The sequence below is a fragment of the Rhizophagus irregularis genome, chromosome 10 (assembly GCF_026210795.1).
Source record: "Rhizophagus irregularis chromosome 10, complete sequence".
Taxonomy (NCBI): domain Eukaryota; kingdom Fungi; phylum Glomeromycota; class Glomeromycetes; order Glomerales; family Glomeraceae; genus Rhizophagus; species Rhizophagus irregularis.
The window spans coordinates 4586112-4599891 of NC_089438.1; the positions used below are offsets into that span (position 1 = coordinate 4586112).

General features: G+C 23.8%; 2 protein-coding genes across 2 annotated transcripts; one reads left to right on the forward strand and one right to left on the reverse strand.

Moving 5' to 3' along the window:
- Positions 1-675: 675 nt before the first annotated feature.
- OCT59_002434 (uncharacterized protein) lies at positions 676-1467 on the forward strand (the record flags this gene model as incomplete). Its single annotated transcript, XM_066144504.1, has 7 exons — positions 676-719; positions 804-838; positions 914-979; positions 1047-1094; positions 1166-1234; positions 1316-1384; positions 1460-1467. 7 exons carry the CDS (start codon positions 676-678, stop codon positions 1465-1467), a joined length of 339 nt encoding a protein of 112 aa, XP_065995662.1.
- Positions 1468-2314: 847 nt separating this feature from the next.
- OCT59_002435 (uncharacterized protein) lies at positions 2315-7742 on the reverse strand (the record flags this gene model as incomplete). The annotated part of the gene is made up of 4 exons (XM_025322591.2): positions 2315-3015; positions 3110-4668; positions 5072-5079; positions 5160-7742. The coding sequence occupies 4 exons, from the start codon at positions 7740-7742 to the stop codon at positions 2315-2317; spliced, it is 4851 nt and encodes a 1616-aa protein (XP_025165899.2).
- Positions 7743-13780: the final 6038 nt, after the last annotated feature.

Sequence of the window (13780 nt, forward strand, 5' to 3'; positions counted from 1 at the left end):
TAATCAACTTACATGGAAAGAAAGAATTCAAATTGCCATTGATATAATTAATGCACTTGAAAAAATTCATTATGAGAATGAAATCCATAGAGATTTGCATTCCGGAAATATATTATTTAGAAGTAGATTTCGTATTAGTGATCTTGGATTTTGTGGGCCTGCAGCTAAACCATTAAAAAGTATATATGGAAATCTTCCTTATATAGCACCTGAGGTTATTATTGGAAGAGAACAGACTTTTAAATCTGATATTTATAGTATTGCAATGCTTATGTGGGAAATATCATCTGGACAACCACCATTTAATAATTTTGAACATGATTACGATCTTGCAATGAATATTGTTAATGGTATAAGACCAAAAATTATACCAGGAACTCCTTTAGAATATAAAAATTTGATGAAGCAATGCTGGGATGCTGATCCATCAAAAAGATCTGACATTTTTACACTTCGGAGAAAAATGGGAGATATTAATTTATTTTATCAAACTAAATCAAGTGAATTATCTCAGCTTGAAGAAAATAATAATTTTGAGGTAGAAAACCATACCGGCAGTAGCAAACTATTTACAAGTAAACTTCATCAATTTGACAATCTTCCTGAACCAAGAAATGCAACAGAAGGTACTATTATATTAATCATTATTAATTGTTTAAAAAGACTAAATTAATAATGTATTTTTTTTTTAATTTAAATAATAATAGAAGAACAAGAAGGTATAAATTAAGCAATTTCTTATATAATTTTAATTTATAAATAATGATGTTAATTATATATATATTTTTTTTAGCATTTCATAGTAACAAATCATATAATTTTCATATTCCTGATAATAGTAAGTGCAATTAAATTTAAATATTATATAACAGATAACGGGACGTTATTTATTGATTTACTTTGCTTTTTTTAGTTGATGATTTTAATAAATCAAGTAGTAAGAAAAATAGTACTTCGAAAATAAATAGCATATTTAAAGGTAATTGAATAACATTTTATTTTAACATAATCAAATGAATGAATAACTTATATTTAAGGTTTTTTAGTTAGCAGCAAAAAGTCATCCAATATATTTAAAAGAAGCTCAAAAAATGGCAAGTAAAATAATTTAAAGTACTATGTTAAGTTTTATCAATATTAAACATGATTTAATTTATTTATTTAGATATTCAAAATGATTTTAAGATTGAAACAATGCAACAGCAAGTAAAGAAACTTCATAACAATGATGATGGTATGATGATAAAACAATTATTTAAATTCTTAAAATAATTATTCTACAGTATTTTATGATTTTTAATTTTATATTTGATAGACGAAGATGAAGTACATAACAATCTTAACCTTCATTCAAAAGAACAAGATGAATTGGAACTTCCTGATAGTAAGAATTATTTTTAAATGTTTAAAATTTACGTTAAATTACTAAATTTAACGTAATATTTTTTTTTTCTTTTAGATATTTAGATACGGAGGAATTATATAAATTAGATAATTTTCTTATCATAAATTATTTAAACACTATGACTTGATGAGATTTTTTTCAAGACTTCTTAGTTTGTAATTTGAATAATTTATTTTTTTTATTTTTATTTTTTTCTTTCTTATTATATTATTATATTAGTAGCGTAAACTGAACGCGTTTTTATTAAATAAATTTTAAAGTATATTTTTAAATTTAAATTTTATGATACAAAAATATATATATAAATATAAATATAAATAGCGTATAAAAAAATAAAGTCACGATGATCGTTAAAATGAATGAAAATTTCTTTGCCGAAATTATCAGAATCATTCATAATTCTGGATCTAAAACACATACAATATCCTTCACGACCGCATCTCGGTGAAATAGCGTTCTCACTAACACCCGACATATATTTATTTACATTTTTAAAAGGGAAAAGTGTTTAAAATTAAATTAAGTTATATAATGTTCGTTTATTTGTCTGTTGAAATATTTAATTTAGATATAAATTTTTTTTTAAAAAAAATAATTAATTTATATTGATAAAATATTCGCCACTCCGTCTCTTGTTAAATTTATAAATAATCTTTTTTTTTCTTATTTTTTTTTAAAGGGTTTAATGAATAAAAATTAAGTACAATGCGTGATAAATGTTTATATAGTAATATATAATGTTTATATGAACTTTTTTTTTTTAATACAAAAAAAGAATGGAAAGAAATTTAAAAAAAATATCTACAACTAGAAAATAAAAATAAATAAATAAAAAAAAATTAATAATTTTTTTTTAAAAAAAAAAATAAAAACGAATGAAAAAACAATAAATTAGTTTGGTTATGATTATCATGTACTTCCTCCACTACTACTATTACTACTACTATTACTACTTCCAACACTACTATTTTCACTTGATTGTTCATTTTTTTCTGACCATTTTTTTAATACTTTTTCCAACATTTTTAAACTAACAGGTTTAGTTAAAAATCCATCAACTCCACTTTCAAAAGCTATATCTTTATCTTCTTCACTAGCTAATCCAGTTAAAGCAAATATTAAAGAACGAGAACGTTTAGTAATAGTATTGATAGTATTATTTTCAATAATAGGAAATGATGGTGATGAAGGTATTGGTGATGGGGATGGTAAAGGTGATGTTTTGGATTTTGTTGTTGATTTAGTAGGTATTTTTATCGATATTTTAGGTTTTAATAATAAACTTGTGATTGAAAATGAATTGTTTTGAAAAGAGAATTGATCAGGATTTGATACTCTTCTTTGTAAAAATCTATTCTTTTGAGTAAATGGTTTTAAATGATTATTAGATTCTGAAACTGGTGATGAAGAAGTAGTTTTGTTAAATAATGATGATGGAGGAAATTCAAAATTTGTAATTGTAGGTGATGCAGCTGGAGATTTAGTGAGTGTCGTATTTGTTGTTGTTCTTGCTGTCGATAATAATGAAAATTTCGGATTGTTGAATTCTTCTTCAATTTTACGTATTTCTGCTGTTGCTACATTGCCGTTCATTACAGGCATTTGTATGTCTACAAATAAAAAAAATTTATATATATATTTAAATACATATTTTTTTTTAATTAAATACACGTGTACATAGATTTACTATAAAAATTTACTTACCCATTAATACGATATCAAATCCTTTTCGATTAGGAAATTCTCCATCATCATCTTCTAATGCTTTTTTAAATTTTTCAACTCCAATAGCTCCATTTTCAGCTTCATCAAACCTAATACCACGTTTTTTCAAAAATGTAGCTAAAATCATTCTATTGACTGCATTATCTTCAACCACTAAAACTCTAGGACCTAAATTACAACTCAATGAATTCACTGATTTAGATTTTTTCAATTCATTTAAAGGTGGAGGGTTAATATTTAGTGATTCTGACATATTTGGTAACGAAGTTGACATTGCGGTAGGCGTTGCACAAGGTGAAGTGGAAGGGGTAAGTAAAAAAGTTGATTTCGGAATAGGTAAAAATTTTGGTTCTTTATTTCCAGACGGTAAATGAAGATTTGGAAGTGTGGTGGAACGGTTAAAACAAGGTCGTAAGGGTGGTGCAACGGAAAGTAATGATGAATCACGATCAGATTTATTTAAAGGATCGTTAATATTTGGAGAAATTGATGATGATTTTTCTGAAGAATTATAACTAATATAATCTTTTGAATTATCATCTTCTGAAATTGGTGGTGTCATAATCAATTTTGGAAAATATGAATTTTCCTCTTCTAATAATTTTTCATCATCTTGTTGACTTGAAAGTACAGAAACAATAGCTTTCTCTAATTTACGAGGTCCACATGGTCGTGTAAGGATGACAACTTTTCTTCTTTTTCTTTTTATAAGTTGAGTTTCTTCAATTTCTTTCTGTAATTTTTCAACAAAATCAGCTATTTTACCATGTTTTGCTAAAGTAGTAGTAAATACTATAGGAGCTTGTTTAGTATCAACTTTAGAAATGATTTTTTTAAGTTGACCAATATCATCAATAATAAATATAATATCACCATCTAAAGTACTATCAGTAACATTTTCTTTATCTTCACAAATAAGTTCTTTAACTTTAAGCCATCCTTTAAAATATCTTTCAACAACTTCTTTTAATTTACCATCAACACATTTAACTACAATTCTTTTTTGTTTGACCTTTTCAAGAATAATTTTTCGTTGTTTTTCTTCAAAATCTTTAATTAAATTATCATTTTCATTATTAAAAGAATCAAAAGTATTACTAAAATCTCCTAAATCATCATTTTTATTATAATTCATTTTAATTTCTTCATTTGCTTGATCAAGATCTAACCAAATTCTAAATCTTGTACCAACTCCTACTTCACTTTCAACATCTAATTTACCTCCCATTTTTTCTACTAATAATTTTACTATAGATAATCCTAATCCTGTACCAACTTGTAAAGAATTTTCTTGAGAAAATGGTTGAAACATATTCGTTGATAAAAATGATGGTGATATACCACATCCTGTATCAGTTATTGTTATTAACGCGTGAATTTTATTTGATGATGATGATGATGATGATGATGTATCCGTTGTTGTTGTTGTTGTATCTTGTACTCCTGCATGTTTCTTATATTGATCACTTAATGATGAATACGATAATGATGCTAATGAAATTAAGACATATCCTTTCTTCGTAAATTTCATGGAATTCCTATTTTAAAAAAAATATAATATATATTAATAAACTCGAATAACGTTTAATTAAGACCGTTCCAATTTAACTATTTGCTTAACGTCTCATTTTTTTTTTAAAAAAAAAATTGGGAAAAAATGTTGTTACGCTCGTACAAACAGGTGAAAAGGGAACAAATGAAGGGAACAAGAGAAAAGGGATAGACATTAAACAAACAACTAAGTTGGAACGGGGTTGTGTCAATCCGTTATATCTGTTAATGTTACACTTATTTCGATATGTGCGCTCTAATTTTCGTGTAATTCGAATAAAATCCAGAATTATACTTAAGCTTATCCTCATATAAGGTCAATAACTGATAAATAACGGTTGACACAAATTCAAAAAAATAAATAAATAAATAAATAAATAATAAATTTACCCGATAATCTAAATAATCAAATCAAAAAATTAGTTTAACGAGATTTTTTTTTTTTTAAAAAAAAAATTAAATATCATATATAACTTACATTCATTAATAATTGTTTTAATGCACCATCTTCAGCCATTACCCACCAACCAGCATCTCTTGGTTCAACATCAATCATAAGTAAAACATCATCAGCTTGTTGATGATGAGATTGATTAGGATGTAATAAATCATATACACGTTTTTTCCTTGCTTGTGTTATAGCAGTATTATTATTATTATTATTATTATTATTATTTTCCATTAATAAATTTTCTTCATCATTATTTTTATTAATAGAATTGGTTATTTTATTATTATCATTATATATAGCTGTAACCATTTGTTGACCCACAAAACAAGCTTCAGATACTTCTTCTAATAATTTAACTAAATCAATTCGCTCCTTTTGTTCTTTTTTCCTTTTATTATTATTATTATTTCTATTCATTAATTTATTATTATTGTCTTTTTCGGATAATTTCTTTTGATTAATTGGATCATCAACGTAATCTTGTTTTTCACTTTCTAATTTCGCGAAATCTAATACACTATTAATAATACTTATTAAAGAAGTTCCACAACCTTGTATTGTTTTAACCAATTCAGCTTGAGATTCATTTAATTTACTTTCTTCCATTAATTCACAACTTGCTAAAATACCATGAAGAGGAGTTCTTAATTCATGAGATATAGAAGAAATGAAAGCACCTTTTGCTCTATCAGCAACGATAACTCTTCTTTTTAATACTTCACTAACAACATTTACACCAAAATTACTTAAATAAACACGTTCTTCATCTTCAAATTGTCTTTGTGGATCTTTTGTCATAGCTATCAAGAAACCAAAAGCATTCTGTGTATCATCGTAAATGGGTACAACAATACCGGAATGTACATCATCAGGAAAGAGGGTCGGTAATGGAGGTAAAGAATTTTGATAAATACAACCTTGTGATTGAGTTTGCATTAAATAAGTGAAATAAGAAGTAATTATAGAAGCTTTTAAAGCTTCAGTAGATAATTCAATTTCACCAACAGAAGCTAAAGATCTTAAATGACTTGATGGTACATCAGGAGGAGGACCGGTTAAAAAGAAATTATTTGAATTACGAGAAGTTATAGATAAAGGACGAGAATAAAGACAAGGCATTTCTAATAAATAAACAGAATCTACATTTAAAGTGTCTCTCATTAATTTAACAGCCATATTAAAACATTGTTTCATAATAGGATCACAAATAGTAGATTTTTTCTTATTTTCATCATTATTAGAATTATTATTAGCCAATTGAATTTCCAAACAAAATTTACTAAATTCAGCTATACTTTCTTGCATTTTATTTCTTACACGTAAACGTAAAGTATCAGTCCATAATTCTAATTCTCTCATGACAACTCTAGCATATTCTTTTAAATTTTCACGATCCTTTTTTGAAAAACTATCTCTAGGTTCACGATCGATCACACATATCGTACCAATATTATAACCATCATCAGTTCGTAAAGGAGCACCAGCATAAAATCTTATAAAAGGAGCATCAGTAACTAAAGGATTATTACAAAATCTCCAATCTTTAGTAGCATCAAGTACTACAAAAGGTTCACCATTTTCTTGTAATATAGCATGACCACAAAAACTTATTTCTCTAGTAGTTCCACTACATCCCATACCATCTTCAGCTTTAAACCATTGATGAGTCGTATTAAGAAGTGATATCATTGATATTGAAGTTTTAAAATGTTCTTTTGATAATGCTACTATACGAGTAAAATTAACATCATTTGATGTATTAAGTATTTGAAATCTCCATAACGCTCTTCTACGTTCAACTTCATTAGGAGGCATGGGAGGAGGAAGGTAATGATTATCATCTAAATCATCATCTAAATCATCATCATCATAAATACTTTCATAATTACCATCTACTTCAATATTATAATCAACAAAACATTTACTTTGTTCACAATCATCTTCAAGACCTTTAATAAAAGAAGTTATGGCATCAGCTTCAGCAGTAGAATTTAATTCACAGACAATTTTACTTCTACGACAATCAACAGTTTTACTTCTTCTAAGAGAATTTGGTTTTTTTGGAGTAGCCATAGGATTAAATTTTCCTTGAGCATAATTATAAAGGAATTCTTTCCATTCATCAGTATTATATTGATCAAATTGTATATCGGAATCAGGGGAGGTAGCTAATAATGAAATATCAACTTCACCACTATTAGGAGATGATAATACTTTATCAATAGAAGAAACTTGTTTTGGAGAAGGTTTAAAACGAAATAACGCACTGTTACGACGAGAAGATACATTGTTGTTAATATTATTGTTATTATTATTATTATTATTCGTGATAGGAAATTTTTCTTTTATTAAAGTTTTCCATTCCACATCTTTATAATATTTACTTGGATTCGATAATAAAATCGGTATCGCTATAGATTTTCTACGAATAATATTGTTATTATTATTAATATCATTATTATTATTAATTCCTTGTATAGAATTTGAAATTTCTTTATCAAATTTATAAGATTTAAATATAGAAGTATCCAAGAATTTTTTTCGTACAAAAGATTTTATCGGATTTGGTTTTGAGGATGAGGATGAAGAATTTGGAGGAGATGATGGCATTTTAATTGGAATAGGATATGTTTATTATGTTTGTTGGTAATGTAATTGTTAAATGTGATTGATGGTTTAATGTGATGGTTTTTATGTGATTTGTTATTTCGACTGCGGCAAAAATATGATTGTAAATGCCTTTTTGATTTTTTTGAAAAAAAAAAGAAAGAAATAGGATTTGTTGTGTAACAAAAAATAATCCTATATATATATATGTACGTTATGTATGTATGTATTTTTTTAATCTATATTTTAAAAAAAAAAATTTTTTTTTTTTTCTCCTCGTATAAAAATTCTCGTATAAAAAAATGCGAATTTGAAAAAAAAATGAATAATTTTTTTTAGTTTGAAAAAATTGAAAAAAAACAAAAAAAAGAAAGAAATTTATATATATATAAAGTGGTGTGTGTAGTGGTTGTATATGTATGTATATATATATATATATATAAGTAAAAAAGTTTGTTCAAATGTTATGTATATATTAAAAAAATAAAAAAAGATAAAACGTGAATAAAAAAGGAACGGAGGTCATTATTTATAATTTCCCCCTTTTTAAGTATCAAAACATTCAGTTGTATAATAAAAAAAAAAAGTATGTAATATGTAATATATAATTTTATTTATTTTATAATAATTATTATTTATTTTATTTTATTTTATTTTATTTTCATTTTATTTTATTTTTTTTTGTTGTTTATTGTTTATTTTTGTAATACAAACCAATTAATAGTTAGTAGGCGGGAAATTTTGTGTTAGTAAATAATAAATAAATAAGTAAATAAATGAATATACTAAAAAAGAAAAAATTTAATTTTTTAACGCCCATAAAAAATTAAAATTATTTAAAAGGGTTAATCGAAGGAAAATCTATGAAGATACGCCATATATAAAATAAAAAAAAAATGCGAAAAAAAAATGCAAAAAAAATGCAAAAAATGCAAAAAAAAAAAAAAAATAATTTTAATATAAATAAAGAAACTCAATTGTTTGCCTAAAAAAAAAATACTAGATTTTTTAAAAGTTATATTCATTAGTAATTTCCAATTTTATATGTTATCAATTAAAATTAAATACATTTTTTTTTTTGATGATAAACGAAATTGGTTAATAAAAAAGATTTTTTTTTTGAGACTAACCAATAAAAAAACAAAATGTTATTTTAACAATGGGTAACTTTGATTATTACTGATAAAAAGAATATATATATATATATGTTTATATAAGTTCAATTTATAATATTTATAATAAATTATTATTCAATTAATTATAAAGTAATTATTTTGGTTTAGTGAAAATCTGGAGAAAGGCTCCGATAAATTCAAAAAAAGATTATAATTTTTTATGTGTTATATAATATATAAATTAATAATCATCACTAATCATTTTTTATTTCTTGAAATTAAATTTATATTTTGTGTAAAATTAAAACCAAATTTGTTTAATATATGATTTTTTTTAAAAAAAGATGTACAAGTTAAAAAATTTATACGATGATACGATGAATGATTGTTACCAAACACTTAATGGGGTATTACTAATAATCGAACCATTTATATTCAAATCCAGAATTCTGGGATTAATTCAAAATCAAACACAACATTTTATGCATTATAACATTATCAGTTATAAAGTTATTTAAAATCCATAAACCTGTTCATTCAACGCCAAGACAAAGTGACAAACAATGTGTTTAATTCCCCAAGATTAAACTAACATATGACACACGACATATAAACTCTAAAAAAAACGCCACCCTTATATGAATTGGGTAACAAACATTTTTTTGGATTATACTAATAATTATTTATCCGATTAATAAGTTGGCATTAATTAAACAGATCATTCACCTGAAGGAAAAGTCATGTCAATCAAGTTAATCAAGTTTTTCTCCTTAAAGCTTGAATAAATTGTTTGCTTACATTATATAAAATTGTATATACGGGCGTAGTATTGTATATATTTTTTATTTTTCGTAAAAGTGAAATTTTTCCGAACATGAATTCCAATATATTATTCGTATTATTTGTATACTGATATGGAACAAAAGGAGGAGTAAAAGGCGTAAAATATTACTAGTATTAAAATAGTAATAATAGTTTAATATTTTACAATATATTTTATAATATTTTTATTACTTTTATACTTTTTAATATACTTTTTATACTTTTTAATATACTTTTTATACTTTTAATATAGTTTTTATACTTTTAATATAGTTTTTATACTTTTAATATGCTTTTTATACTTTTAATATGCTTTTTATACTTTTAAATACTTTTTATACTTTTAAATACTTTTGATATACCTAAATTTACTCTAAAATCTCTACTTTATCAGATGAAACATGTTCGTTCGTTATACGATGTGACAAACAAATTTTCACGCATAAATGGATTAATTCGCACATGATACCTTAAATAAAAAATATTGATTTTAATAGTTATTTAATCCTTCTTTTTTGAGATTTGGAAAAAAAAATATCCTTACATGCATCGGAATAACCTTTGAAGTATTCACTCTTTGTTTTCAACGAAAATGCAAATTTTTTTATCCAATTATTTGTTTTTTATGAAGCAACTTTTATTATTACATATATACATATATATGTGAACTAAGGGATTTTAAATAAATATCTTGTGAATTAAATGCATGCATTGTTTTTTTTAGCGTGGTTTCCTATACCCTTGAATTACTCGAAAATTTTTTTTTTTTAAAAAAAAAATAAGCTTTTCTTTAATATAAAATGTGAGTTACATTATATCGATAAAAATAAAATGTTAAATGTAATTAATATAGTTTAATGCAAAATTCTATCATAATTTTTGGGGAGTACAAATAAAAGATCGTAATTTTACACAAAAATATTTAAATTTTTTTTTGATGATGATCACTTTTTTTTATAAAGAATTTATTGGTTAATATTATAGTTATAATTTGGTATCATCATATTTCTTTTTGGGTAATCTTATTTTTTTTTTGTTTATTTTCTATTAGAAAAACTCAGAGAAATCATATCTTACTTTTTAATTTAAAAGAATATTCGAAATAATAACATAAAACCAGTATAAAACTTGACCCTCGGGTTTCAATAATGTTGTGATCATATATTTACATTTATACAAAACTTTAATTGGTGCTTTGATGGTTGATCAAATTTTTTTTTTCTCTTGTGTAAAAAAAGAAAAAAAAAAACGAAAATCGAATTCGTTTTTTCAAAAAAATTTGAAAAAGAATGGAAAAAAAGAAAAATTATACATTTTTATACATTTATAGTAATTTTAAATGATCCGATTGGTAGTACAAAAAATGTTTTTTTTATAGTTTCCCATACTAATGCAACATATTATAATCTCGATAACGTAATTGCACTGACAAACATGCCTCGACGCCCAGACATAATCTCTTAAATATAAATGATTATCTCTTTCCGATAAACTTTGAACCATACATTCAAGGAAAGAATTGATTTAAAGTTTATACATACAGCAGTATTATTATTTTTATGTATATTTTGTACAGTATATGTATCGAAAATTCGAATATTTTAATAATAAGCAATATGACAATATGATGATAATTTTTTTTTATAAATTAAAATGTAAGTTTAGAATGAAATGCGTTTTTATTGTTCACATCCAAAATTTTACTTTTCTATTTCGTAAATTTAGAATTTTTTATTTGCTTGTTATGTGTTATGCCATATAATTAGTATATATAAAATATTATAATTGGTATATATAAAATATTAATAGTATACAATTATATTAATTATATTAATAGTATAATTAGTATAACAGTTAATCAATTAATAAATTAATAATAGTAATAATCAGTATAACATAACGCAAAAATGTTGTGATCTACTTTATGTGAATTATGACCTGCTGAAAATTTGTTGAGATCCACTCATATCATGATTTTTTTCAATAATAAATATCGGGTTATCCGAGAGTTACTATTATTTCTAAAATGTGAGGATAAATATTATTTTTTTTACAAACAGGTGTAAATTCAGGGATTCAGGGTTGTTTTTTTTTTAAAGTGAATATCTTTTAAAAAATCGGCAGATTATACGATTATACAAAATTTTTTTTCATTCCAATATTTCCCCATTTAATATAATGATATTTCCATATTTCCATAACTCCCTGAAAAAAATCTACTGATCAGCAAATAGCCACCAAGCAAAAAAAACTACTAATTTTAACAATGTTTAACAATGATTTTAGTTTAGTGAATTTTTTAAATATTAAATAAAAAGGAGGAACTATAATAACAAATCATGGAATATGTTATATACCGGATCAACATGAACATTTATTTTTAAACACTTTCATGAGATTACCATACAAATCATACAAATTCTAAGGGGGTTCATCTTTAATTTCTATTTATGTAAATACATACAGTATATAATTTCAGTTTTTTTTTTTTAAACAATTTAATGTGGTTATTTAAGTTTAGAAAGGATATAATTATGGTAAAATTGCTTATAAATCGTTTTTTATAATAATAATAATAATAAACTTTTAGTTCCGATGTTCCGATTTTCGGATTTGGATAATCTCGGCCTCGGAATTATCATGGAGTAAATTTCATTTTTCATTATTAAAAATTTATTTATTAAAGTTCGTGTAAAAAAAAAATCAATGATTAATAATTAAAATTTATTTATTATTTATTATTATTTTTTTTTTTATCTATTACATCTATTACATCTATTACATCTATTATATCTCTATTATATCTATTACAGAAATCAAAAAAAAAAAAAACTCAAATAATAGGTATCTTCAAGTCTTACAATTATAAATTGACAAAAGATCTTCTTTCTTTTAACAGTTAAAAAAACTCTTTTTTAATGCCAAAATTTACTTCACATGGTAACAATAGAAATTAGATTTTTTTTTTTTGTACAACTTAATTAATTACGGAATAATAAAATTATAAATTATTTATTTATTGATTTTCGGAGCATCCCTTGTAATTAATCCTATTAAATTTTTTTTTTCGCCGTGCATTTTTAAATTTTTAAACTAGTTTTTTTTTGTAAAAGTTTCTTGATTCTTATTTGTACAATTGATTTTTTTTTTTTAAAAAAAAAAAAGTCAATTTATTCAAAAAAAAAAATAAATAAATTATACTGTAATATAATAAATTATACTAGATATACAAAATTACATTATGTACATATATATATATCACATGGTAACATGGTAAAAGTGTTGTTCCCCGTAGAGTACAATATTAAATGTTAATATTGTAAAAAAAAAATGTTTAAACTTTAAATGACATTTTATGAGTTAATTATAATTTATAATTATTTTATGAATACGTAAGCACAGTGTTGTTTACTTTATTAGTCAAATAGTGTTATAAATCGGATAAGGTTGGACCATATTGAGAAATTATAAAAATCCAACAATCTAATGGATTGGTCCATTAAAACACTTGGGATATATAAAGTCAGTGCTTCTTTTTCTAATAATAAAAATTTTAAATATAGAAAATATATCTGGAGATATACTTTTCTTTATAAATTAGTAAAACGACGACTGTGAATTCAAATTATATAATACTGTATAACGAGAAGGAGATGGTTATATACTTGTGTACTTATGACATTATGCACTTATGTACTTTTTTACTTTCCATAAGTAACTAGATTTTAACAAATGATACAATTTACAAAATCCTTTTGTTTTTTCAACCGAAAAAATCCCAAAAAACGTAAAAAGAATTATAACTTCACAGGGGGCGTGGTATGAAATATGATTCGTCAAAAAAAATATTTCCTTTTTGGAAAATTCTGGCTGGAGTTATGTAATCACCTGACCATACTACAGTGTTCAAAATTTAAGTGCTCAGACACGGTAATTTTTGATTGTGTGAGAATTTTTATAGATGATGTGCGCTATATACTTTGCCATATTACTAAGCAAATTGAATAATGTGCGCTACTGTGAAATTAAAGTTAGATGTAAAATTATTGTGGCAATCAGAATTTATAACCAGTGTTATAAATTCAAAAAATTCTTATACGCGCA